This window comes from Epithele typhae (genome assembly GCF_022376455.1).
Source record: "Epithele typhae strain CBS 203.58 chromosome Unknown BXZ73scaffold_63, whole genome shotgun sequence".
NCBI lineage: Eukaryota > Fungi > Basidiomycota > Agaricomycetes > Polyporales > Epitheliaceae > Epithele > Epithele typhae.
This window is the reverse complement of record NW_025954254.1, coordinates 1-25,841: the sequence shown is the minus strand read 5'-3', so window position 1 is coordinate 25,841 and position 25,841 is coordinate 1. Positions and strand designations below refer to the sequence as shown.

General features: G+C 65.2%; 7 protein-coding genes across 7 annotated transcripts; 3 read left to right on the top strand and 4 right to left on the bottom strand.

Moving 5' to 3' along the window:
• Positions 1 to 145: 145 nt before the first annotated feature.
• Positions 146 to 1,029, bottom strand: BXZ73DRAFT_53001 (DOPA-like domain-containing protein; the record flags this gene model as incomplete). The annotated part of the gene is made up of 7 exons (XM_048020914.1): positions 146 to 276; positions 330 to 438; positions 497 to 527; positions 574 to 651; positions 703 to 853; positions 906 to 919; positions 983 to 1,029. 7 exons carry the CDS (start codon positions 1,027 to 1,029, stop codon positions 146 to 148), a joined length of 561 nt encoding a protein of 186 aa, XP_047873863.1.
• A 1,574-nt stretch (positions 1,030 to 2,603) lies between these two features.
• BXZ73DRAFT_92201 (uncharacterized protein) lies at positions 2,604 to 4,180 on the top strand (the record flags this gene model as incomplete). The annotated part of the gene is made up of 3 exons (XM_048026277.1): positions 2,604 to 3,083; positions 3,298 to 3,518; positions 4,090 to 4,180. The coding sequence occupies 3 exons, from the start codon at positions 2,604 to 2,606 to the stop codon at positions 4,178 to 4,180; spliced, it is 792 nt and encodes a 263-aa protein (XP_047873862.1).
• Positions 4,181 to 5,634: 1,454 nt separating this feature from the next.
• On the top strand, positions 5,635 to 8,124 carry BXZ73DRAFT_105226 (uncharacterized protein; the record flags this gene model as incomplete). The annotated part of the gene is made up of 6 exons (XM_048016186.1): positions 5,635 to 6,097; positions 6,157 to 6,842; positions 7,076 to 7,305; positions 7,360 to 7,491; positions 7,540 to 7,918; positions 8,017 to 8,124. 6 exons carry the CDS (start codon positions 5,635 to 5,637, stop codon positions 8,122 to 8,124), a joined length of 1,998 nt encoding a protein of 665 aa, XP_047873861.1.
• Positions 8,125 to 10,431: 2,307 nt separating this feature from the next.
• On the bottom strand, positions 10,432 to 11,506 carry BXZ73DRAFT_92200 (Per1-like protein; the record flags this gene model as incomplete). Its single annotated transcript, XM_048026276.1, has 3 exons — positions 10,432 to 10,579; positions 10,609 to 10,972; positions 11,038 to 11,506. 3 exons carry the CDS (start codon positions 11,504 to 11,506, stop codon positions 10,432 to 10,434), a joined length of 981 nt encoding a protein of 326 aa, XP_047873860.1.
• A 351-nt stretch (positions 11,507 to 11,857) lies between these two features.
• Positions 11,858 to 13,842, top strand: BXZ73DRAFT_92199 (uncharacterized protein; the record flags this gene model as incomplete). Its single annotated transcript, XM_048026275.1, has 6 exons — positions 11,858 to 11,962; positions 12,022 to 12,084; positions 12,141 to 12,301; positions 12,355 to 12,615; positions 12,670 to 13,279; positions 13,324 to 13,842. The coding sequence occupies 6 exons, from the start codon at positions 11,858 to 11,860 to the stop codon at positions 13,840 to 13,842; spliced, it is 1,719 nt and encodes a 572-aa protein (XP_047873859.1).
• A 5,715-nt stretch (positions 13,843 to 19,557) lies between these two features.
• On the bottom strand, positions 19,558 to 20,427 carry BXZ73DRAFT_52976 (uncharacterized protein; the record flags this gene model as incomplete). The annotated part of the gene is made up of 1 exon (XM_048020909.1): positions 19,558 to 20,427. The coding sequence occupies one exon, from the start codon at positions 20,425 to 20,427 to the stop codon at positions 19,558 to 19,560; it is 870 nt and encodes a 289-aa protein (XP_047873858.1).
• A 2,902-nt stretch (positions 20,428 to 23,329) lies between these two features.
• Positions 23,330 to 23,647, bottom strand: BXZ73DRAFT_488 (uncharacterized protein; the record flags this gene model as incomplete). The annotated part of the gene is made up of 1 exon (XM_048020126.1): positions 23,330 to 23,647. A coding segment is annotated over one exon (318 nt), but the record flags the coding sequence as incomplete, so codon positions are not given.
• Between the last annotated feature and the right edge of the window lie 2,194 nt (positions 23,648 to 25,841).

Here is a 25,841-nt window from a genome sequence, read left to right as displayed (position 1 = left end):
TGGTCTATAGACAGCGCAGAATATATACGTATGTTTCCGAATTCCACGGAAACAGCATATGTTCAAAGTCGCATTTGGACAGAGAGGATACTGAAATCGTGATTCAATGATATAGAGGATTACAATCGCAAATACAGCGTATGTGTCATCTAACATAGTAGTCAGTGGGAGCTTTCGCTGCTTCTTTTTCGCTCTTGAGGATCTGCTCAACATTCCGACCAAGACGCTGGCGTTCCTCCATGGTTGGCTTCGGTGCCGTGGAGGAGTATCCGAGCCCTGCCATAGTTTCAGTTTAAAAAGAAGCAGGAACAAATAACGCATTCACTCACTGAGACTAGGGTATTGCAATGGGACCTCCTCGCTCAGCACAGGAAGTGTAGAGAGATCGAGAGGGAAAGAAGGGCCCATCCATGCTAGACGGATCTCATGGTCTTTGCGCTAATGACTCTGCGAATAAGACTGCATAGAACGACCAGAAGAGCAGGAAGTTACTTACCTCCTCGCGGGTCAAGGGATGGACTAGGATGCTACAAGCGAAGTTTAGTTGCCACGAGGGATAATAGTGCGACAGACCTGAGATCACCCCTGTTCATGCATAGGTACGAGTACAACGATGCGAAGGACTCGGACGGACACCATATTCGTAGGAGCCTGGTATCGAAGTACGCAGGAGGAAGATGCGGAGATGTAAGCGTCAATAACATACCGACAGGATGAGGGCCCATCGGTTCCATGTTCACGCGGAAGAGTGGCACCGCGATGAATGCTCCGTCCCTCCGGAGTCGCAAGACCGCGTTTCTGAGTTCGAGGGCGGCGTGGTGCTCTTCGGCGTTCTTCTGGTGGAAATAGATATCTGAAAAAGCGTGAGGTCTTGAAGTACCACGTCTCAAGAACTGATAGCGCACGGAAGTGCCATTCCCTGTTAAGCAGAGACCAGCTAGTCAGGGCAAGAGGCCGCGATTTGAGAGCTACTGGAACCTACTTGATCTCGCTCTCCACAACCTCCTTGAGATCCGTGGCAGGAGCCATATTTGCTAAATGCCTTGAAATTTGTCAAGGAAGATTCAATCTAGGAAAAGAGATGGTGGTGGGAGATGAAGAGGAGAAGGCCTACCTCACGGCTTCCGCTTCACATGGTCGCAATGTGGCGAGAAGCTGAGCTTTAGGCGTGATTGCGCGTCTAGTGCTGGACTTCATCTTCCCTTCTGACCACCATGTCCTTCCACCATAATGCACCACAGTTATCGCATTGTACCGCTGCCTTCCTTGTACATCCGTATGTCTCGACCCTGAAATGAGAACCGCTGCGGTGATCCGACTCCGATGGTCGGCCGAATCTCTGCGTGGATGCTCGCCGGTCGTGCGTATTGTCGTGGCGGAGGGATGGAGGGATGCTATGCGCGCATAGGTGCGTTTTTCTCTCGTCGTGAAGTTCCTTCCTCTCAGGCTCGGCGATTTCAGCTTCTGTAACCCAGCTTCATCGGCACGGCGACCCTCCTGTGCGCATGAGATCGTATCGAGGACTTACCCGCTGAGGCACCCTTCGTCTGCGTGGAGAAGTGCAATCCTCCGTCAAGATGGTCTCCGGGGCTGCTCTCTTGTTGTCGCACTCCTCACACCGCCGTAAACCACTGTTTTCGCCTGTTTTAAGCTGGAATCAGGCACCCACCCGAGCAGTTTCCGGCCCACCAGGATTCCACAACATGGTGTCCACTCCACCGAGCTCAGTCCTCTCCATCACTCCCTCCGCCGTCGCCAACTTCCGTCGAAGCCTCTTCTCCGTGTACTTTCGATGGCGACAACGCAAAAGGTGTCCCCTCTGGAGACTCGGGGAACAACCATATGTAAACTATCATCGGCATGGTCACCATTACCATTCACTCAGTCCTCAGTTCAGGTTCAACTGAGATTCCCCTCAACTTCAGTGCCCTTGCGCCTTTGAGCTTCCTGCCTTCAGATCCTACTGCCCAGCCTCCCTATCGTTGGTTCTGGCGACGCTTCTCGATGGTACAACTACCATCTTTATCATCGTCCCGTCACGAGAAAAGTTGTCAGAACCTTTGTCACCTCCGACTTTCGTCGTTTCGATTACGACCACTGTGTTCCTTACCCCCCAATTCACCGTTGGTGTCCCAAGCGCACCTCCGTTGGGCCGAATCTCAACGCTTGGGCTGACCAACCCCGCTAGCCTCCCGCTATCCGACTCAGCTTCATCACTGCTTCCAGCCCACCTCCCCTCGTCACGACGCTACGATGTCAAGCTCTCTCGGGACACCCACATCTTCGCTCATAGCTGCACCTGCTTCAGATGTTCCTACCTCCATCGTCTCACCAGACTCGACCCTTCCACTGTCGTTGCCTGCGTCGGCGGCGATATGCGTCTCTTCGTCGGTGCCTTTGGCACCCGCACCTACATCGACGGTCATCTTCACCGTTACGATGCCCGGTTCCACGGTCACAGTTACAGACCCACCCCAACTGTTATGAACATCATCACTATCGTCTTACCCGAAATGCCCTCGTCGACCATCGACACCGACGTCCCTTTTCCACCCTCAACCGCCACTCCCGCTACACCAATAACGTGGCTGGCGTCACCCGAAATGACGGATCTCGCCTCGCTCGACATCAAGAACTTCGCCTTCGGCCAGCAGAACATGCACATCATCGTGAGCGACCCAATCTCCCCCTCCATTGCCCCTCCCGTGGACTCGAACGACGACGTCGCACAAGCCGAATTCGCAGTCGCGCTCGCCGTCGACGCCGGGCTCATCCCCGCCCCACCCGCGCCCAACGCCTCCGCGCTCCTCCAGCTCTTCTACCCCGCCGGCTCCATCAACCCGGGCACGCAGCCCCAGGGCGGCGCCGACTTCTACGCCTCGCCGCTCCCGGACGTGCGCGCCGCGCGGAACGTGACGCTCGCCTACAGCGTCTTCTTCCCCGCCGACTTCGACTGGGTCCGCGGCGGGAAGCTCCCCGGGCTCTACGGCGGGCACGACGGGTGCTCGGGCGGGGACGCCGCCGCCGACTGCTGGAGCACGCGCCTCATGTGGAGGGCCGACGGCGCGGGCGAGCTGTACCTGGTGAGTGGATATCCCGGCGTCTCGCGGTGCGGTTCGACGCCAAGCTTGGGCGGGCGCGGATTAGCGTTTTGTGGTTGCTGTGCACCGGTGGCGAGGAGGTGGATGTGCAGAGAGCGGTGCCCGCGCGGGCGCCGTGCCTGGGTTCTTCAAAATCGGCGCCTGCATGCTGCCCTCAGACTCAGTTCTCAGTCGCGCTCACACCCGTCGTCTGCAGTACGCGCCCAAGGATCGGCAGACGGCCGCGCTCTGCCACGCGCCGCCGCTGTCGCTCTGCGACTCGGACTTCGGGCTCTCGGTCGCGCGCGGGGCGTTCCGCTTCGCGCGCGGGAACTGGACGCGCGTGCGCCAGACGGTGGCGCTCAACACGCCCGGCGCGCAGGACGGTGGGTTCGCGCTCGACGTCGACGGCGTGCGCGTGCTCGAGCGCGCGGACGTGTACTACCGCGACGTTCCTGGGCCGAGGGAGGACGACGGCCGAGGAGAAGCAGACGAGGACGCGGACCCGTTCGCGTCGTTCGGCGACTGGACCGCGTTCGGCGCAGAGAGCGAGGCCGCCACCGCCGACGAAACCAACGACGGCGACGGCGACGGCGACGAAATGCTGTACACAGAGCGGGCTCCTCAGGGCCCGCACGCCGCGCCGTCCGCCCACGGTCAACCTCGTCCAGGTGCCCGACCAGGCGGGCCCCGGCTCGGACGCAGAAGCGTCCACGCAGGACGCGACGCAGCCGGAGCAGTGCGCGCCCCCAGCTGGTGCGGAGCTCGTGACGAGCACGGCGACGGTCGTCGCCGCGCCCGTGACGGTGACCGCGTTCCCGCCGGCGTTCACGGACTACGACGTCGTGATCACGGACGGGCCCGCGACGGCGCCGGTCGCGCTGTCCGCGGAGGCGGCGCCTGGAGAGCCTGTCGGGTTCGCGGGGCTGTTCTTCAGGTGTGTGCTGCGTCTCCTGCCATCCGTTTTCTTCTCTCGTTTGGGCGGAAGCTGATCGCCGTCGCGCTGCAGCACGTTCTTCGGAGGCCACGAGCAGGAGTACGCGACGCCGCGGGACCAGTTTACGTGGTTCAGGGACTTCGAGATGGTGATCAACGAGTGAAGCGGTTGTGCAATCGGATCCGTGGGTAGCTACGGGCTGCAGCGAGAATGCTATCGATACCGTGCGCGTGAAGGTCTCTTGCTCAAATCGTTGGTTTCCGTACGTTTCCCCGGTCAATCGCATGAGCTCTGTTGGGCGAGGCAGCGCTTATAATTGAAGATCAAAAGGTCCAGTAGTAATACAGAAGTGCAGATGCCCACTCAGCTCACAGGATGGCTGCTCTCGGTGTGTCGCGGGATCTGAAACATCCTTGTTCTGGTGATGTGTCGGAATTTCCATGGTGAAGGCGGAGGTGGCTGAAGGAAATAGCAACGTCTAGTACTATACTACTTAGCTAGTGAAGGAGCTCGGCGCGAGAACGCTATGTGTCACAGAGGTGTGACGCTCCGGTCGCTAGTCATCGCGACATGCCTTTTCAGGGCAAAATCTCAGAGCTCCCATGCAAACGACTGTAAGTACTAATCTTGACACATTATACATTGTCCGGAGGCCACACATCTGGTTCCTACATCAGGCATCATGACTTGTGATTGCTGTAATGGTCTGCCACCGACGAACAGCGCGCCGACTGCACTCGTGTCTGCGAGTGTAGCTGCAGGTGGGACATGTCATAGTATCATAAGGTGAAAGCTCGCGAGACGGTGCGTCGAGCGAACGTCCGTCAAACATTTGACAACAGACATGAGACGGTGATACGACCAGGGCCCGCTGATGAGCTCAATCATGCGCTGTCCGGAACTTTGCTCTAATCTATCCACCCGCCACCGGACGATGGACCTGGCCTGGCCGGAGCATCCGATCACAGCCAATGGCGCGCGAGTCGTGTGGGAGGCGCCAGTCGCGACGTCGCCGGGGCGATCGTGCACGGGAGTCCGAGCCGTATCACGCGCCCACCACTCCTGGGCCTGGAGGGGTGGATGTCCCAGCTCCCGCACTTACCGGGGTGGCGAGGACAGGGTTGGGTGAGTCCGTATGACCGAGGTCCGAGTGCGGTGTCCTGCGCGGTTGGTCAGGCTGTCCACAACCGACGCGAGCCGATGGCCAAGTGAGCGCTGTCGCAGCCACCGGAGATTTGCCATCACTTGCGAGGTTGAGCGGGCGGTTGGCGGAATGACATGTCGAGGGCCGGGTTGGAGCTGTGTGCAGAGGCGATCGGACTGGAAGCGGAGAGATTTTGCCTCCGCTGCCGCAGCCAGATCGGGAGGGAAATGGGCGGGAAAGGCGGATTGGGGCGAAATGGATCGAAACGAATTCGAAGCGGAGCAAGTAGTCTGTTATCCGCCTGGGCCCACAGTTGACTCCACCCACAACGACGTCCCTGCGCTCTGTCCGCCATGGCCTGCTGACGTGGGCCCGACTCGCCCTTTATCATCCCCCACCCTCCACGCGCGGCTTGCCGTCCGCCTGGCCCGCCCCAGGTCGTCTCACGCACTCCCCACCCGCATACACCCACCATGCTCGACAGCTGGAGCCACCACCTCTCGCCCTCGCCCTCCGTCGGCTCCTCCACCCGCTCCTCCCACCTTTCCGTCTTCTCCAACGCATCCTCCGCCCCCTCTCCCCCTCCCTCGCCCACCGGCCTCAAGACGTTCGCGTTTTTCGCGTCCCCCTTCTCCGACCATCCCTCTCTGCCCTCTCCGCCACCCAATCCCCATCGCAAGGCGAGCTCCGAGTCTGCAGACAACACCGAGGTGAGCTCCGACGACACTCCGAGGCTGCCGCACAACATCCCCCGCTCCCTCAACGCCGAGTTCTTTGGCCCGTCCCTCCTCCCCACTCCCCCTCCCTCCATCCGCTCCCTCTCGAGCACCCGCACCCGCGAAGTCAGCCAGCCCGCCAGCCCGTCTCTCTCGCGCGACAACTCCACCTCGCCCCCTCCCATCGCGTCCCCCTCCCACCCCTCGCCCGCTTCTTCCCGTCCCGCGCGAGATATGGGAGCGAATCGGACGCCCCACACGGCACGAACGTGCGCCAAGGCTTTGTCCACATCGACTCCCAGAACGCTCCCGCTTCCTCCCTCGACACCTCATATGCCCATCCCACCCCCCACGCTGGTGAGCAGACCGAGTCCCCGACGGACCTCCAGCTTTCCGCACCCGGTTTCGCCCGCGACGACCGTGGAACGCGCCGCTCGCCGCAGTCTCCCCGCCTGCAGCTCACACCCCAGCCCACCGCGCTCCCTGACGATCCCGCGTTCGCATCGCCCCGCGGGCCGCCCTCCCCACCGCCCTCCGAGTCCGAGCACCTGTCCGACGCCAAGCTTGAGCCCGGCCTGACCGTGGCGTCCTCCTCGCTCGCCCTCGAGCTCGTCAAGCCGCTCGGCGAAGGCTCCTTCTCGAGCGTATGGCTCGCGCGCGACGCCGCCGGCCAGCTTAACGCCCTCGAGCTCTCGCGCAAGTCGTCCCTCGCCCGCATCCGCTCCCTGCGCGGCCGCAAGAGCCGCACCATCGACGGCACGCGCCCCACACGCAAGACGGAGAAGACGGGCGACGGCGGGGCACGGTCGGTATTGTCACCGGACGGGGAGCTCCCTCCGAAACTCCGGGTCGCGCGGCAGCCCACCGGCGGTCGGCTCGTCGCGGTCAAGATGACGGAGCGGGCGAAATGTGACACGAGCTCGCGCTCGCGCGTGAGCTTCGTGCGGGAGGTCGAGGTGCTCCGGGTGAGTGTCTTGGCTTTGTTCCCGTCCTTCCCCTACTCCCCACTGCCCCAACGCTTCTGCTGTGACGGTGCATATCAGCTGAGTGCGGTATGGTGGTCACGTTCTGCTTGACGCCTGCACTTCCGCGCGATGTGACGCACGATGCAGTCAACGTTCGTCATATGTAGTTCCGAACATGACGTTTCCCAGAGCGCTCCTTGTCCCGGATCTTTGACTGATTCCTTCGTTCACAGCACATCGCGCATCCATCAATAGTCTCGTATCTTCACTCGTTCAGTACACCCTCGCACCACTGTCTCGTCCTCGAGTGTGTGGGTGGCGGGGAGCTACTGGACTTGGTCGACAACCCTGTTGTCCAGGCGCGATCACCGAGCCGCTCGTCAGGCGGATATGGGGAGAGCTGTGCAGAGCAGTGGCGTGGATGCACAGTGTGGGTCTCGTGCATCGCGACATCAAGTTGGAAGTGCGTATCTGCCGCGGAAATCTCACGACAACAGTTCGCTCACCATTATTCCAGACATCCTCTTGACGACAACCCGCTCGCCGACCCCCTGCCCTCCCAGTCCCTCATCAAGCTCACCGACTTCGGCCTCTCACGCTTCATCGACCCGGCGAACCCGCAGCTGACGACGCTCTGCGGCTCCGACTCGTACGCCGCCCCGAGCTCGTGATGGGCCGCGCCTACGACGGACGCCAGACGGACGCCTGGGCGTGCGGCGTCGTCCTCTACGCTCTCCCACGCGCCGCCTCCCGTTCGACTCCCCGTCGCGTCCGAGCGCACCGCGGACGGCCGCGAGGCGGACTGGGCCGTCCAACAGCGCCGCCGCGCGGACCGCAAGGCCCTCCTCAACCGCATCGCCCAGGGCGACTACCGCTGGCCCGAAGAGCCGCTGGCCGCGGCGGACCCCGCGCGCTTGCGCGGGACGGAGCTCGCACAGAGCGACGGCATCCGTCGGGCGGTGGGCCGCTTGCTCGTGCGCGACCCGCGCCGGCGCGCGCGTGTCGCCGACCTGTGGACGGACGCATGGATGCACGGGGAGGGGCGCCGCCTCCGCCCGTGTTGGAGGCCGCGGAAGGTGCGGAGGGCGCGGGTCTCCGCCGGAGCGCCGGTCGAGCGAGGACGAGCTGGTCCGATCATCGTCAACGGGGTGGACGGCCGCGAAGTGGTGTCGAGCTCGGCGTCGATCCGGAGGACGCGGATGTGGACATGGACGACGGCGAGGGTGTCCTCGTTGACGGGGAGGACATCGGGCCGGGGTCTGTTGCGCGGCAGGAGCACTAGCGCCAGCGCCGCAGGGCTCGCTCTTCGCGTCGTGGCCGTCGCGCGGCCGTCGAGAAGCGTCCGAGCCTCGTTCGTCTCGCGTTATCGCGGCCCCTTCCTCCGCACTCCCTCGTATCTTATCCGTCGTCCTCGCCTTCTCCGGTCTCTTCGTCCGCATGCACGCAGCTATCGTCCGTTCGCCCCGCCTTTCGCTCGCTGTTGTTGTCTGAGCCTATTCCCTGTAGAAAGCGTCCGCTACTTACATATCGTTATTTTCAATGTTGTCTCACTACACCCCACCCCCACCATCCAATCTGCACTCCACTTACGCATTCACCTCTGAGCTCCCCCGAATCGCAATCCCTCGCTGGCTACCCACATCCATCATCATCATCTCGTCAGTTCTCCTAGCTCTCGCACCGTGTCCCGCCCGCCGCCCGTGACCCCAACCGGAATGCCACCTAGACCCACCTCCCACCGTGTCCGCCGCCCTAATTCATCCGCGTTCGTCCGCGTTCCCGCGTGCCGCGCGCTCCCCTCCAGAATATCACCGGCCGCGGCGAGTTCCCCTCCCCCTGGTCCCTTCCCCTTGCGTCAATACCCCGCCGCCGCTTCCGCACCCTCCTTCCCACTTCGCTGTACATAGATAAGCCGCGCCGCCCCCGCGTCCGCTCTCCGCCCTCCGCCCTCCTTACTCCGTTATCGCTGCCTCTAACTGGTATCTCCTCCTTCTTTCCGCCGCCGCCGTCGCCCAATGCATATACGTTCCGTCTGACACTATAGTTTGCGCATCCCACCGTACGATACACAATCCACCCACGCATTCATTGCTTCGGGCTATACTCAAGGGGCTTGCTTATTGGCCGCACGCCTCGTCCGTCGGCGCGGTTCGTGCTGCGCGTTATGTGCACGGTACGACAACGATACGTCGCACACACACATATCTGTAACACGCTCGCCTTCGCGCGGTCTGCGCCAGCTGGCGGCTGGGTCACGGAAAGAATGAACGTGGTGTGGCATCGCACCGCTGCACCGACGGAGATCACCCCGGCGCTGCAGCACCCGGAGACTGGTGACCGCCGGAGATTGCCCACGCGCCGCGATCCGTGGACTTGCAGGCACTGGCCGCGCGAGGACGGGACGGCGGACCGGGAGGGAGGGAGAGGGGGCCCTCGTCGACCGTCGGTGCTACACATCATGCATGTCCCGCACGCCGCGCGTCGAAGGGTCGAAGGGTACCCGAAGGGGAGACGGAGACGGAGACGGCGCGGCGGTCGGGGACCACACGGACGCCGCAGACGAGTTGAGCGCTGAGGGCCTTGGGGCGCGACCGACGGAGACGTACGCACGTGTGCGGCGCTGTACGTACGGTGCACAGGTTGGGGGGACGGTCTGCGACTGCGAGGCGGGCCGGGGTGCGGGAGATCTATGTGCAGTACCACCTGGGGAGGCCGGGGCGAAAGTCTGGGGCGGACGAACGGGTCGTGCACGGCCAGACGGGAGCGTCGGGGGTCGGGACGGAATTCGGCGGAAAGGGCGGCGCGGTGCGGGTTGAATGCGGCCTGCGACTTGCGGGTCGGGGTTTGGCCGGCGCGCGGGAGATCAGCGTTCAGCGTTCGGACGGGCGGAGGGACGCTCGAGGAGAAGGCGGACAGGTGCCTGGGGATGCTGACGGGAGAATCGCACCTTCCAGCTGGGTGCGCCAAACGCAGCGGAAAGACAGTGTGGAGGGAAGACGACGCAAGCTGCTGCTTTGAGATTCGTCTTCACGCCAAAAGAGATAACATGCACGCTTGGAACGTCGGGCGCTTGTATGTGCGCCTTGCCACTCGGACTCGCGCCATGCACGGACCGTGCCAGCACGCGCAGTCGTTCTCCGGTTGTGCACGGGGCCCAAACCGATACATGACGGCGCGTGCGTTACCGTAAGACGGAAGGAGAAACAGATTAAAATGCCCGAGTGCGTGATCTTGACCGTTTAGGAGACCGTGGCCGTGATCCGTCCCTTGGAGTCTGAATATGTATGCGGTCGATCAACGGCCAGTCCAAGGATGATGAGGCAAGCCCGCCATGACCGCTCCGAACATCGACGTGGAGGACGCGTTGCGACCTAGGCCGAACGCTCCTTGGAGGAATGTGGGAGCCGATGCACACCAGGTGTAGTTTGAGCAAGCAATGGATCACAGAAGATCAAAACAACCGTTACAACACTGGTAGATGTACCGTCCGCATACATGTAGCCTCCGACCTGGCGAAACGTGTCAACACGTGAATTGATCGAAGATCAATTCAAACGGCGCACTCACCAACCCGCTCCCCCCCGCCACCTCACTGTTTCACCCTCCACCCGTCGTCCAACGCGTCCTCGACCAGGAAGTCGTACCAATACACCGCGATCGGCACCGTCGCGAGGTGCCACAGCGCGTGCGCGTCGACGGCCCGCGCCCACGGCGGGAAGTCGAACAGCTCGAGCGCGCTCGCCGCGGTCGTGAGCAGCGCGAAGACGCGGGCTTGTACGCGTGCCGCGGGCGGTACCCGCGCGCCTGGCCGGGGAACCGGCGGACGAGGGGCGCGGAGGCGGGGAGCGCGTAGCCGAGCCAGAGGAGGTTGTGGGTCATGCCGACGGCGAGGTTGAAGGCGATGTTGTACGCGTAGTCGAAGCGGGGGAGGAGGGAGAGGTAGGAGATGTGCGCGAGGAAGGCGATCGTGCAGAGGAGCGTCCATAGCACGTGTGTCCCCGACCGCGGGCTGTGGGCGATGGTGGTGGTGGTGGGGTAGAGGTGGAAGAGGCGGATGACGGTGTAGTAGAGCGCGTAGAGGATGGCGAGCGCGGCGGAGAAGTAGTCGAGCTTCTCGGTCGTGGGCAGGTCTACAGACAGAGCGGAGGCTTGAGCACGAGAGAAGCGAGACCGAAAGCGAGAGGGAGGGGCGGACCTCGGGTGTGGAAGACGGAGGACCAGACCCACGCGTTCATGCTCGCGAGGGCAAAGACGAGGTAGAACTTCTTCATTGGGTGGCCGTCCGGTACCCTACGGAGGATCTTGCGCGCACCGTTGAAGTGGGCGACGAAGTTGAAGACAGAAAAGAGCACAGAGGCAGGCTCCTGCATGCCGGCGAGCCGCCAGAAGGGCCACTTGCCGTAGTACTGCTCGACGGGCGCGCCGTGCTTGATGGCGGCATCGGTGACCATGTGCATGCAGCGGTACTTGCAGTCATCGGTGCATGTCCAGCGGGTGAGGCGGAGGGCGAACGAGAGCGGGATGGGCGAGGATGCGGGGCAGAGTTGGCGTTCGCATGTCGAGACGCAGTCGCGGAAGCCCTGCGCGCGGTCGCCGGAGGATGCGAGGACAGCTGGAGAGCGTGTGAGACAGAGAAGAAGGAGAGAGAGGGCGGGGAGCCTCATCGGAAGGGAAAAGAGGAGAGCGTCGTCGGCGCCTGGGCTCGGACGCTCTGGGACACGCTTAGTCAGCGGGTGGCAGATTCACAACCGCGGCCTTCGACGTTCGTCATCTTCACCAAACACCTCCTCCCACCGAACACTCCATCTCCCACCGTACCGCATACAACAAGCTTGGGTGAGCTAATGACGCATGAAAAAGGCGCATGCGTGTTTTGTTGACTTGAACAGCATTTCCGCGATTCCAACATCCCCACTTTTACTGCTCGCATAACATCACACAGTGCACAACTCGTGCGTACACGATCATCCGTGGCTGTGGAGACTACACGCACTAACTTTCAAGTACAGAACGGCATGGTTCGCTCTTCTCAGGCGACAACTTACACATTCTCTGCTTCGCCTTATTTTGACGACAGAGGCCTCCTCGCGACAGCTGAACCCCTCACGGAACGTGTAAACGTATGTCGATGGTTCTTGCTTCTTTCTCTTTCTCTCTCCACTGACTCCCTGATGTACAGCCACATTCACGACCCATTGTTTCCTACTACTTCCCCAAGGGCATTGGCGCTCAGCATTATGGAGTGCGTCGCTCTCGTGAGACTCCCTCACCAAGATCGGCATTGATCCATCGTTGCAGGAGCACCATCCAATGAAGCCTCATAGGCTGACACTCACCAATGCTCTTGTCATGGGTTACGGTCTTGACAAGCAGATCCACCACATATACAACCCCCGACCTGCTACCCAGGCCGAGATAGAAGCCTATCATGACCACGACTACATAGATTTTCTCTCAAGGTGATTGCTACCCGGACCGTATTAGTCACACTCAGCTCACCATACACGTCCAGAGTCACACCACACAACCAAGCGCAGATGAAGCAAATGATCGACAGCTTCAACTGCGTCGAAGACTGTCCAATATTTGCCGACATGTATGACTTCTGCAAAATGTACGCCGGCGCATCGTTGGCCGCCGCGCGAAAACTATGTGCGGGAACGACAGACATCGCCATCAACTGGAGCGGGGGCTTGCACCACGCGAAGAAGGCAGAAGCCAGCGGCTTCTGCTACATCAACGACATTGTACTTGCAATACTGGAAATGCTTCGGTACGTCTCCTCCTTCAAACCTCTGTCGAGTGCTTGTGACCCACTGTGCACCAGCTACCACCCCCGCGTCCTCTACATCGACATCGACATCCACCACGGCGACGGCGTCGAGTTCGCCTTCTACCACACCAACCGCGTCATGACCGTCTCCTTCCACAAGTACACCGGCGACTTCTTCCCCGGCACCGGCAAGCTCGACGACAACGGGAGCGGGCCCGGGAAGCACTTCTGCATCAACGTCCCCCTCAAGGACGGCATCGACGACGACATGTACATCCACGTCTTCAAATCCGTCATCAACGACGCCGTCAACTGCTTCCGCCCCACCGCGATCGTCCTCCAGTGCGGCGCGGACTCGCTCGGGTGCGACCGCCTCGGCGCCTTCCAGCTCTCGATCGCCGCGCACGGCGAGTGCGTGAACCACATCCGGAAGTTCAACATCCCGCTCCTCATCCTCGGCGGCGGCGGGTACACGATCAAGAACGTCTCCCGCTGCTGGACGCACGAGACCGCGGTGCTCGTCGGCGCCGAGATCCCGGACGCGCTCCCGCGCACGATCTACGACCGCTTCTTCCGCGAGACGGAGTGGACGCTCCACCCGCAGCTCACCGGCCTCGTCGCGAACCAGAACACGGAGGGGAGCATCTCCCGCCTCGTCACCGCCGTCCGCGCCAAGCTCCGCTACCTCCAGGGCGCGCCCTCGTGCAGCTCCAGGAGATCCCCCCGGACCTCGCCGGCTGGCTCGCGGACGAGGAGCGCTCGCGCGAGGAGCGCGACGAGGAGGCGCGCCGCGGCGCCGGGGACGCGCGCGAGCCAGAGCGCGCCTCCGCGCGCACGCGCCACGACTTCTTCGACGGCGACCGGGACAACGACGCGCAGACGGAGGGCGAGGACCCGGCGCCGGCGCCGCAGTCGGCGTCGGCGGCCAGGCGCGGGGCGCGCAAGGCGCGGGGCGGGCGGAGGGGCCGCGGGCGGGGGCGAGGGCGCGCCTCAGCGGTGGCGGCGTCGGCGTCGCACGCAGACTCGGTCGCGGAGGACGAGGATGAGACGGAGGACGGGGTGGAGGAGGAGGAGAAGAAGCCGAAGGAGAAGAAGAAGCCGGGGCGAAAGCCGAGGGCGGCGCGGGGGCGGGGCCGGAAGCCGAGTGCGCGGGCGCAGAAGGAGAGGGACACGGAGACGTCGGCGGACGAGGCTGCGATGGACGTCGACCAGGAGGAGAAGGACTGAACTGGGGATCGCTGGGCGGCGCTTTGGACGTGCGTGGTCTCCCCGCTTTCGTTGGGTTCGTTTGACTGACTTCACGTTTAGGTTGTATCCTGTTCTCTGCTTTCAATTTAGAATTTTAATGGAAGAGCAAGGAGGTGCTGTGGACTGCTTCAATTCCATGATTGCGGTCTCTTGTCTCAACGTACTCAAGGCCGTACGAGCGCAGAGGAAGGCAACCAATATCTTTCTGTTCGGTACTCAGCACTCCACCACCGAAATAACTACTCGGAATTCATCCACCCGTTAAAGCCTCACATACTTATGCATTTTCTTTTGGCACAGGCTCCACCCAGTTCCATGCACGGAAAGCGTCGGAGAAACTCCCCAGCCGTGGTACCCGAACACTTGGGAGACCCGATTTCCGGTACTAAAAGCAAAAGTAGCCCCCCTCATCCGACCCCACGGACCGGCGACTCGCCTCAGCTATCGCGGCCACCAAACGGCCTCGTGTCGGATGAAGACCGGCAAAGCCTCGACAAGCGGTTGCGCTTTTCCTGGAAGGGCAACCTCCCGCGATACGGCCGACGCGAGCATCTGCGTCTCCGCCGCCCCCCAACAAAAGGATCGCGCATGCCGTTGCGTCGGCGGAAAACAGAAAGGACAAGACTGAGACCGTGGGGCAGCCTGCTTGAGCCTTGGACGCCAGCCTGGTTAGGTTAGGTCACGAGCATCGTGCGCGTGCGCCGGGCGACCATCATGTTGATGCAGCGCGGTGCCTCGCGCCGTCCTCGGCTCCAGCCTCGGACTCCCTGATCCGCAAGCGTACCGTACGGTCTTCCGGGGTACCAGCCCACCAGCCTCGCCTTGTCTGCGCGCCTGTGCGCACAGCCGGCGCGAGCACCAGGGCGTCCTTTCCCTGGACGGGCATCCGGCTCGACCGAAACACGCCCGAACGACGACGCTAGCTTTTTGAAGCCCGACACCCGACGCGCGCGCGCGTTCACGGCGACCAACGCCCTGGAGGCTGGGCGGGCGTCGCGTGGCTCTACCTTGGCGCGAACCTTTCCGCAAGCTCGCCGTCGGCTGATCGTGCAACCAGATGCTGCATTTAAGTACGACCTCCTTCAAACGGCAACTTGTCTGGGGAGACTGTAGAAGACCGGTTGCCGGCGAGTGCATGCATCACCGGCGTGCACGATGAAGCTTGCTCCCATCGATCACGGTCTCGAACGCAGGAAATCGTTGGTCTTTCGGAATCGTTCGGGCTCGGAGGATTCTAGTTTCATTGAACGCAGGGTCCTCAGCACCAGGCACTGGAGTGTCTCAGGGCTAGGGAAAACATGGGTAAGTAGCATGGCTTCCGTATGGGTTTGGTATGGGTGGTGTTCAGTGCTTACAGTGGTGCTTGCAGAGGACTCGTGGAAGGGCATTTGACCGGCCCAGCCATCGGTGACGTTCCTACGTCTCCGTTGACGTCAATACCAGCGCATCACCCCATATCCGCGGCTTTCAAAGCAACGGCGAGGTCCAAGCTTTGGGTCCCCGGGCGCACCGCGGTCGGCCATCGACCGCGCAGCCCCAGAGCAACGCAGCATCCCCATCAGGCCTCAGGTCTCGCGCTACTCTGGAACGGCGCCAGCGCCTGCGGTCGGGATCTCGGGCGACGGGAGCTTGGCGCTAGGCAAGGTTCGTCGCCCGAACTCGCGCAAAACGCACGGTGGGCCGTGGCGGAGGCGCTAAGCCAGAAGCCCCGGTTATCGCGCTAGGCTGAGCAGCCGACCTCTGGTCGCGCGGTGCTGCCGCACATGTCGCCGGAAACTTCCCAGGAGTGGCGAACCATGCCACATGTGCCGGAAGATGGCGGCGGAGTGCTGAGTTTGAACCACCCACGCGCGCCTCCGACTCTGAACTCAGCACTCAGCACTCCGCTGGATCCGTCGACCGGCCATTGTCCCTGCCGCCGCTCGTATATCGCGCTGGAACCATCGAGATTCGAAACCGCGACAGCCTCACCTGCCGTGACCGCTTGGCCCAGAGCGAATGTCACCGCCGCCGGGTGTGCAGGCTCGTTGCGTTCGCTAGCCTCTGGGGGCCTCTGGGGGCCCACGCCCCGCACCATCGAGAAATCGCTCTCCCTTGTCGGTCCTACTAATTTCCGCCGATCGCTCCATGTCGCCCGGCCGCCGGCCCCCACTCTATCCGGCGTTCGGCCCACGCTGGGTCCCCGCCGGCTTCCGGCGACCAAGCCGCACGAGCGCGAGCCTCCTGCTCGCTACTCAGGCACGCGTCCGACGCTCTTTCTCGAATCTCGTGGGTCTTCCAGCGCGGGTCAGAAGTCCCCATGGATACGCGTGGCCGCGCCGCCGCGACCCTCCCGCGAGGCTGCCCCCATCGTCGCGCGTGTCCGACGAGCCGTTCGCTCGCCGCTCTCGGGTCTCTCCGCTGTGCAGTGTGCGAGGCACGGCTCCCCGGGGGTGGTGAGCACTGGGCAAGCGGGGCGGCGTCGGGCGGGCTCGGTCGCGGGTCACGCGTTGCGCCCCGTTGCGCTTGAGCTTGAGCCCTGGGGGCCAATCCCAGTTTGTCTGGTCTGAAATCTGCAGGGAGGCTGCGCACTCCTTCACTTCTTGGAACCGTGCGCTCCAAGGCTCCAAGCTGAACCCTCCCGGGAACGGTCTCGCGCGATCGAGGCGTCCCAGCTGCTAGCGGCTCTCCACCATCCAAGTAGCTTCGATCGCCCGGTCGATTTTCCAGCCATTGGCCCTCTCGCTACCCTCGCCCTGCCCTCGGCACCACCCCCGGACCCTGCGCGCGGGCTGAACTCGCGCACCCTCGTTCTCCCAACCGTACCTGGTCGCACGCTCAACCAATAATGGCCCGCCAGAGCACCGACCGACCGAGCTGGCCACCCGCACTCCGAGCGCGACCGGACGATGCGGTAAGCCGCGTGCCGCACGCACATCGTGAATCGTGATGGTCGACCCCGTGCGCGCGGGCGTGCGCGGCAGGCGACGCAAGCGGACAAGCTCGCGACCGGCGGATCGTCGGGCCCTCTCTTCCCTACTCTATCTCCTCGGTGCGCGCTCCTCCTCGTGGCCCGCCACGCGGTCGGCGTCGGGGTGTGCCTCGGGGGCTCGGTCTCGGTCTCGCCCTCCGACGTTCTGCAGGCGGTGGGCACCCTCAGCCTGGCGGGGGAGGCTGTGGTCGAAGAGCATCACATCGCGAGGCAACGCGAGCCTGTTTCTCGGTCTTGGTCGAGGCTCCGCCTCAGAAATCTGGAACGCTCTTGGGAGCACGAACGAACACCGTCGCGCATCACGGGCAGAAACCCGTGGACGGCTAGGGAGTGGCAACACCAAATCTTCGAGCTCGCCGGTGAGACTGGCACCGGGAGCAGCTGGTCCCCCGCAAGAACCCGGTGGGACGGCGCCAGCTGCTCGTTCAAGCGGTCCATCTGGACTCTGCCAGAGCGCCGCACGTTCGCGCTCCGCGGCGCGGTCAGCTCGGCGTCGACCCGTCGACGACGATCGATGGTCAACCGGTCACCGGTCATCAGCGCGCGAGCACCGCGCGACATTCGTGCAACACTACAATCGCCACACGCCCGACGTTTAGCCTGGTGTGTGCGCGTTCGAGTCGGCAATGTAGCCAAGTGTAGCCATTGGCAACCGATGGGTGCGCAGATTGCGTCCAACGTTCAACTCCACTCTCCAAGTCTCCAATTCTCCGAGGCGCGAACTCAGCCCGGTCTCTCAAAGTTCAACACTCCAGCGTGATCGACGACCCATCGAAACCCCGCTCTCGCTCGCTCCACGAGGCCTTTCTGCCGCACCCATCGATCGAGCGGATGCGCGCGGGAAGCCGACGCCGAGGGCGAGGGGGCGGGGGCGTCGACCGCCGTCATCACGTCTGACCTCGCGCCTCGCGCCCCGCCGGGCTTTGAACGTTGGACGCCGGGCGGGGGCGCGCGACGGAGCGGGGCGGGGCGGGGCGCATACGGATCGAGCAGTGCGTCGACCGCCCCGCCGTTTTCGATCAGGGGCGCCGCGAGTCGGCGGGCGTGCGTGGAGGCTCTCGGGCGGGCGTGGGCGGCGCTGAGCTTCAACTCTGCCCACCGCGAGCCCGTCACGCTCTCCAGACCCGGGTCCCGGTCCCGGGGCGGTGGGCGAGTCGGACCGGGCTGAAACGGGACGACTCCCCTCACGCGCACGTCACGGTATGGATGATCGACGGCGCGAGGAGGTGCGGTACGTGCGGCGGTTGAAGTTATAGGTCCCGAATCCCGATGACCCGACTGTCGCAAGGACGGGGCGGTGGGTAGTGAGACGGTTGGATGTCTGTTCCGTGGCGACCTTGAGTCATCCGAGGGCGCAGCTAGCTGCCCTTTCGCGACATAAGCGGCGGTGGGTTCGGAGCATTCAGGCGGCTAAGAGTGTAAGTATAGTGGCGTCCAAGTACGTGCGCGCAGCTCGAATTGCACTGGCCAGCCGTATAGTAATCATACGCGAACGCGAGCCGTTCGCGCTCCCCGTGGTCAGCTCCCTTAGTCCTGGCGACGCCGACTGCACCGTACCCGGACGCTCTCTCGCGCCCGGACCCACTCGCACGCCACTCCCCTGCAGACCTACGTACGGGTACACACGGTAGCCACGAGAAGGAACGGCGGCGCGCGGTGCGCACGCCTGCCGCACTTGGCCCGGCGTTCAACCCAGCGCGGGGGCCAGCGCGCGCGGGTCCGAGCCCGAGGCCTCGCGCTCGGGAAAAGCGCACAACGCCGACGACCGACGACGGCGACGGGCCCAGGTCGATCGTGCCATGTATACGGCGTTCGAACCCGGCTCCGCCGCGCGCGCGTTCCCGAACACCAGGAGCAGCGCATGCGTCGGGGCGACGAGAGGGGCCGCCGGTTCCCGGTCCTGCTTGATCAGACCTCAGGGATCGGCGTCGGGCCAACGCCGTCGCGGGGTTGGTAGTGGGCGACGCATAGGGGAGCCCATCGAGGTGGCTCTCGCCCCGCGGGGGCAGGAGCGGTGGGGCCCGGGGGTCGCTGGGCTTCAAATCCGCGACTGCCACGATCGCCAGACAGGAGCTGGAGGGCCCGCGGAGTCCGACGTTGCAACCTTGTTCGCGTGCGCTTGGCTGCGGGCTCCGTACAAGGCCCGCGAGGGCGATCGATTGAACGTGCGTGGGGTAACGGACGGAGCGGAACGGTGCGAGGGGGGGATGGCGTTCGCATTCGCATTGCAAGAAAGGTGGACTGCGCGAGAGTCGAGACTGCTGGTGCAAGCTGTAACTTCTGTCGGCAGCCAAGACCAAAATCCAAGTCAGCACGAGTACGACGTCGGAAGAGACGACCGACGCCGCTCACCATATAGGGTGTCGCAGTCCGCAGTTGGATGAGTGGGATGTGACGTGTAGGTGATCGGGAGATGCTGCAAAACGAGTACAATGGAACTCCTGAGCGATCCTCATGCAAGTGTCGTGTCAATAATGTCGTGGTGCACGTTCGTAGCGTTTCAGAGAGCGGTGATACAACAACCGTACGGACGTGAGAGACGTGAGGGTGAGACGGGGGGACAGTCAAGAACCGCGGGGAGAGCGCGTAGTATACAACAGTAGACAAGAGCAACGTGATACACGTACAAAAAGTTAAAACGACAAATAAAAGGCAGAGTCAACGGTGCCAGACGTATGAATCACCAGGGTGCAGGGTGGGACAGACTAACCAACCAAAGCGGCCTAGAAACTCAGGCCCTCCCTGAACTTCGTCCCGTTGTCGAACTTGCGCATCGAGCGAACGCTGACCGAGCCCGCGGACTGCACGGAGAAGTGGCGGTCGTCGCGGGGCCTGAACTCCTCCTCGTGGTGCCCCTCCACGGGCGAGTCCGCGAGCTCGGGCGGCGAGCCCGCCGTGGGGTCGCGCGAGTGCGCCGGGGACTCTCCAAACGGATACGAGTCCCGGCCGCCGCCGCGCTCGCCCCAGAGCTGGCTACGCCTGCTGTCCATCGAGTCCGCGCGGTCCGACACCGGCCGGCTGCCCGTACGCTCGTGCCCCACGGACGACGGCGGCGCAGAGGGCGAGCGATCGTCCGCGGGCGCGTGGAGCTCGACTTCGACCGAGTCGGTGCTGTCGGCGTGCTGCATCGGCGCGCCGCTCACGACGCTCGCGGAATAGCGGGAGCCCTCGCCGCGCAGCCGCGTGTCCGTGGTCGCGTTCGAGCCCGCGCGCAAGTGGTGGGCGCCGTGGAACGTCGGGTCCCACTCGTCGCCGTCGTCGCCCGAGGCCTTGATCCAGCCTGGGCCGCCGCCCCCGCGGCGGCCAAAGAGGCGGGCGACGCGCTCGCGCATGCCCAGGGGCCCGACGGGGGCCTCGGCGGTGAAGACGTCGCGGGCGCGGGCGCGGACCTTGCGCGCGTGGCGCTCGTACGGCGTCGGCTCGTGGTGGCGGAGGAGGAGGAAGATGCCGAGGGTGGCGAGGACGAAGACGGCGGCGAGGACGGCGATGACGGCGAGGAAGGCGCCGTACGAGCCGTTGATCTCGGGGCGGCTGTCCGTGGACAGGTTGGCGCGCTGGGCGGGGGGCGCGCGGGGTGAGGCGCACGGGCGCATACAGGGAGTGGGGGTACGTACGAGGGTGGGTGTGCTGAGGTCGTTGTTCGGCGAGCTCGCTGTGTCGGACGACGGCCCCATCGGTGTGGGGGGCGCTCCTTCGCCGCTAGCCCTGGGTATCCTCCAGATCATGTTGGTGGGTGTCGAGAGAGCCGGTGAGAAAGGTCGTGAGATCGTGTGCAGCGACGGGGAAGGGGTCGTGGGCGTCGAGCAGAGAGCGAGGACGTCAGCGCCCCGCACGGCCACTCTGGTGGAGCTCCCCGGAGCGGCACGGCGCAGCACGGCGCCGAGCATTAATGCATTTAATCGATCTGCGCGGCTGATAAGATAAACCGCCCCGGGCCGGGCCGGAGGGAACCGCAACAGCGAGCAGCAAGCACGACGCGCACCGCCCACGCGCACCCTCCACCCATCCATCCAGAGTCCATGTGCACGAAGCCCGCCCCCCCACCGCCGCGCGCAGGAAGCCCGCGCCCGTGACGCTGGCGGTGTTGGTCCCGGAGGTGGCCTGCCCAACGCGGCAGGTGCGTGCCGCCGCCGTGCGCCGCGCGCCCGTGCTAACCATCTTACGTGTCGCCCCCAGCGCGCGTTACGTGACGTTCGCGCCCGAGTCCCGCGACGAACGTTAACTCCGGAGAGCCTCGGCGCACGGCGGCTCAGCCGTTCTCGCGCGCCCCGGCCCGGGCGGCCTATTGTCAATGTCGGCGAGGCGGCTGCGGGCAGCGAGCAGCGGCTAGCGGGCAGTGGCACGGGCCCGGACGGTCTTCGACGATCGTGATCAACGTTCAAGCAATGAGCAAGCAATAGGCACGCGCGGCACACGGCGACGACAAAAAGGAAGAGGAAGGCGACGGGACCGGGATCAGATTGCCACAGAAGGGTATCGGCGGCACGCGCGGCGGCCGCGCGGCCAAAAGGTACGGTACAGCAGTACAGCGGAGCTCGAACGTACGGCACTGGGGTTTCGTTTTCGGAGCAGAAGCTGAGGGGGGGGGAGCGGGGGGAAAGCAGTCTCGAAACGGGGCGGGGCCGGGATATGAACGGGGGGATATGGATACAGAGGCGAAGGGGCCGGGGGTGGGGTGAGTCCGCACAAACATATACTATGCTACAGTGTGTACATGGGCGCCGCGGGGCGGAGCGCGCGGGGCCGGTCACGGTCGTCAACGGGCGTGAGTCGCGTACGGGGCGTGCGGGTCGTGAAAACGTGCCGCGCCCGCCGGGCGGCGAGACAGGAACGAACGTCGTCGCTGCCGTCTATGCGCGGGGCGGAGGGTCGAGAGACGAATACGAGAGACGAAAAGAAAGAGGAGCGAGGGGAGACATCCAGACATGGAAGGGGAAAACGAGAGGGAGACGAAAGGAAGACGAAAGGGGAATGGAATGGGTATAGGGCGCGCGGAGCTTACTGCTGGTCGACAGCGATGGGCGAGCACCCACCGCGGTACAGCCCGTCGTACATCGGGGACATCTGGTACGCCCGCGCGAGCGGGCTGCCGCCGTACGCGTCCTGCGCCACGCCGTCGATCCCGCGTGCCGCAGCCCGACGCTGTACGCCTCGAGGTCCGCGCCGAGGTCGTACGGCGCCATCATCGGCAGCGGGAGCGTGCCCGGCGAGTGCGCGTCCGCGCAGTACATGCCCGTGTCGAGCGACGGCGACGGCGGCGGCGGGAGGTGGTGGTGCGGGTGCTGCGCGTTTTGGGGGAAGAGCGACTGGCGCGGGGTGCGGTCGTGGTCCGCGGCGACGGGCGAGCCGTACGAGAAGTGCGTCGGGAGCGGGAGCCCGAGCATGCCTGTGCCCATGCCCATGCCCATCGGCGGGGACATGCACGACGCGGGGGGCATGGACTGGTACCACTCGCCGCCGTGGAGGTCGTCCATCTGCTGCATCGAGATCGTCTCGACGTTGATCTGGGGCGGCGCGGAGGGGTAGGAGAGCATGGCGGGGGGCACGGCGGCGTCGGGGCGGGAGGCAGCCGTCGTCGCGGGACCAGGTGGTGCCGAGCGAGGAAGTGACGACGGTGAGGGGGGAGGGGATCATGGACGTGGTAGCGGCGCGGCGGCGGCGCTCGATGATGTGCCCAGAGAAGTACGACGAGCACAGCGACTCCTGCGATGAACTGCCGTAGTCGGACATCATGACGTCCGGCGACTGGTACTGCGCCCAAGGTAAGCATGCGCGTCCTCCACAGCCGAGTGCGAGCGCGACTCACCGAAGACTCGAACTCGTTGCATGGGGACATCTGATCGGAGCTCCCCTCGCCCCAGTACGGCGACGGCAACGAGTCGACGGAGAACACGCTTTGGCTGTCCGACGAGTCCCCGGAGCACTCGTCGAACGAGACGTAGTCGAAGGGGGACGTGAACGCGGGCACGTCCGTGTACGGCAGCGACCGCTTCGGCACCTCCACGTACGGCGCGCGAGGCTCACCTGCGCCCTCGACGTATCCCCCGCCCACCCCAGGCACGCTCGCCCCCATCCCGGCCTCCGCGCCGTACCCGTACAGCCCCCCGTCCGCGAGCGGCAGCGGGAGGGCAGCGGGATCGGCACGGGGCACGCGAGGTGCGCGTGCGAGCGCGGGACCGAGCGCGCGCGCGCGCGCTCCCCGGCGTCGTCGTCCGCGCGCAGGCCGAGGGCGACGTACGGGTGCGCGCCCGCGTCGGAGGGCGTGCTCGGCGCGGGCGACGCGGACATGGACGACGCCCCCGCGCTGCCCGGGGTGGCGCACCCGAGCTCGACCTCCGCGTACGACGGCGGGCGCGAGTACGGCGGCGGCGGTGGGGCGCGGGCGCGGCGGGCGCGGGCGCGGGCGAGCTGCGCGGCCTCGCGGCGGCCGACGGCGCGGGCGAGCTCCTCGACGCGCTCGCGGCGGCTGGCGGCGGGGGGCTGGTGCGCGTGGCGGCGGGCGGTCGTGCTCCGGGTCTTCTTGTTGGGGCGGAAGGCGTAGCCGGGGTTGCGGCGCATGTGCTCCTCGAGCTCGCGCTTCGCGAGCGTGAACCACGGCGCCTTCTGCTCCTTCGTGAACAGGTTCCACTCGTCGCTCGCCCGCTTCGAGAGCGTCGGCTTCGGGGCGACGACGGGCGCGGGCCTCCCGCGGCGGCGGCCGGCGGCGGCAGCGGCAGCGGCCGCTTCTTCCTCTGCGTCCTCGCCCTTGTGCACCTTCACGTACCAGCATCGGAAGAGGATGAATGAGTTGGGTGGACGTGGGCCCAGCTGGGGTCTTGGAGCAGCTTGAGACGGTACCGCCGGAGGGACGTTGGGTTGGTGTACTTGGAGATCACGCTCCAGTCGAACGTCTCCGAGGTCGGGTTGCGTTCCGAGGTGGAGGAGAGACGCGAGTCGGGAGAGGTGCAGCGCGTGGGGGAGCTGGGGGCGTGAGGGGGCGAGGGGGCGGGGCGGGGATACACAAGGCGGGGCGAGGGGAGGGGTGAGGGGGCGAGGAGAGGTAGGAGGCGTTGCGGTCGTCATCGGGGGCGGACCACCCGCGTACGGAGCCGAGGGGGGCGAGCATGGGGGGCGGCGGCGGGAGGGTCGGTGGAGGAGCGTCGCGGGAGCATAACTAGGCGGGCGCGATCTTTAATATGCACGCGCGGGCGGGGTGGGCGGGCTGAGTTCTGGACGAGGACGGGCGAGGGTCCGACTGCCATCGACGGCAATCCTCCTCTGCGCACTCCGCGGGCCCGGCGCCTGTCCGTCACGCCCGGCGTCCAGATCGGCGCATCGGGCTCGCAGATCGCGGCCCAACAAAAAGACCTGATCCGATCGAGATCAGCCCCTCGCCTCCCCGCGGGCCTCGAGGCTACCAAACTCCGACTCAGCTTCACTCTCAGCCCCCGCAGGCCGCCCGCCGCCCGATTGGTGCAGCTCTGCCCCCTGCCGCCTGCGAGACCAACGCATCAGACCGCCAGTGACACTGCGCGCGCGGTGCGCCGGCTACGCTGGCCTCGCTCGATAATGAACGCGTCCCTGCTAGCCGCGGGCCGACGCGCCATCAGCCCCCAGGATCAAGACAGAACGGCGGAGGGCGCGCTCACCACGACGGAGAACAGGCCTGTCTCCGGCTGCCTTTTCGGGCAGGGTCCCTACTGAACTTCATCCTCCGCCCGCCTGCCCCAGCGCTTTCCCCCTCGCCAGCCGGCCATCAGCAACAAAAATCACGGAAAAAATCACAAAGATATTCGCACCCTCCCCGCTTCCCTGTTGTCGCGTACCGTTGATGATCGATGTTCTTTTCCTGCGCCGATGCGCTCTCCGCGCCCGTGCCCCCCCCCACGGTCCGGTTCGCTCGCGCGTCGCCTGCTGCGTGCCGGGCAGCACGGCGGGGTAACCGACCCCCACGCGCCCAGGCCCACTCCCGCTTACGAGCGGGGGTCCTGATGCCTCCCGCGGCGCGCTGCTCGCCGGGGTCCCCGCCCGACCCTCCCGCCCCCTCGCCAGCGGCCAGACCGCCGACGATTTCCCGCCGTCGTGCTCACGCGCCAACGAGGCGCTGCTCAGTCCTGACCGGCCGGTTGGGGGGGAAGGGGGGGAGGGGGCGGACTACCCGGCGCTCCTCGGGCTCGCACCCCCCGCCCACGTCCGCCCGAGCCATTGCACCTGCGCGGATGAACCGCGCGCGCGCGATCGCCAGTCGAGAACGGTGGCACAATAGCCTGATGCGGCCCCCTACGGTAGCCCCAGGGCCCCAGCGACCGCCCGTTCGGTCGTCCTCCCTGCCCTCGGCGCGTGGGCAGATATTATCCCAGCGCGAGCACCCCGAACCAGGCCCGCCACTCCCGGTGCCGCTCGTGGTGTCCCTGTGCCGAGAGGGAGAGGGAGAGGGAGGGGCGCAGGGGCGCGTCGGACGTCCGCGGCGCGCGCGTGCGTATCGTAAGCTCCGAAGTCTTCGAAGACTTCGAGGACGACGCTCCTATCCCTGCGCCAGCACTCGGCGATCGGCGGCGCGTGGCACTCACGCGAGCCAGCCCGGTGGCGCTCGAGCCCGAGCCACGAGCCGCATCGCGCTCCCGCGAGCGCCGAGCCCGGCCAGGCCCCGCGTGCGCCCCCTGGAAAAATGGAGGGCTGGATGGGCGCGGGCGCGGGAGTGGACAGGGGCGGGGGGGTGTCGATGGGCGCGGGCGGAGGCGGGCGGGCAGCCCGGCGCACCTGCGCAGCCAAAAGACCGGGTCGACCGTCGGGCGACCAGGGCACGGGCACGGGCAGCGGCAGCGTCATCTGAGACATCGTCCGTCGAGATGCGCACCCGGCCGCGCCGACGCCCCCGCGGCGCGGTGCGTGCCGCGCCGTACGTGTCGGCCGATTCGAGGGTGCACGATAGCTGTCGCTCGCGCGTATGTCGCCGGGTGGGATGGGGTGGGGGGGCGTCGCCTGGCCAGATGGCGCTCCGCGCGCGGTCCATCATGCGCGAAAGGCT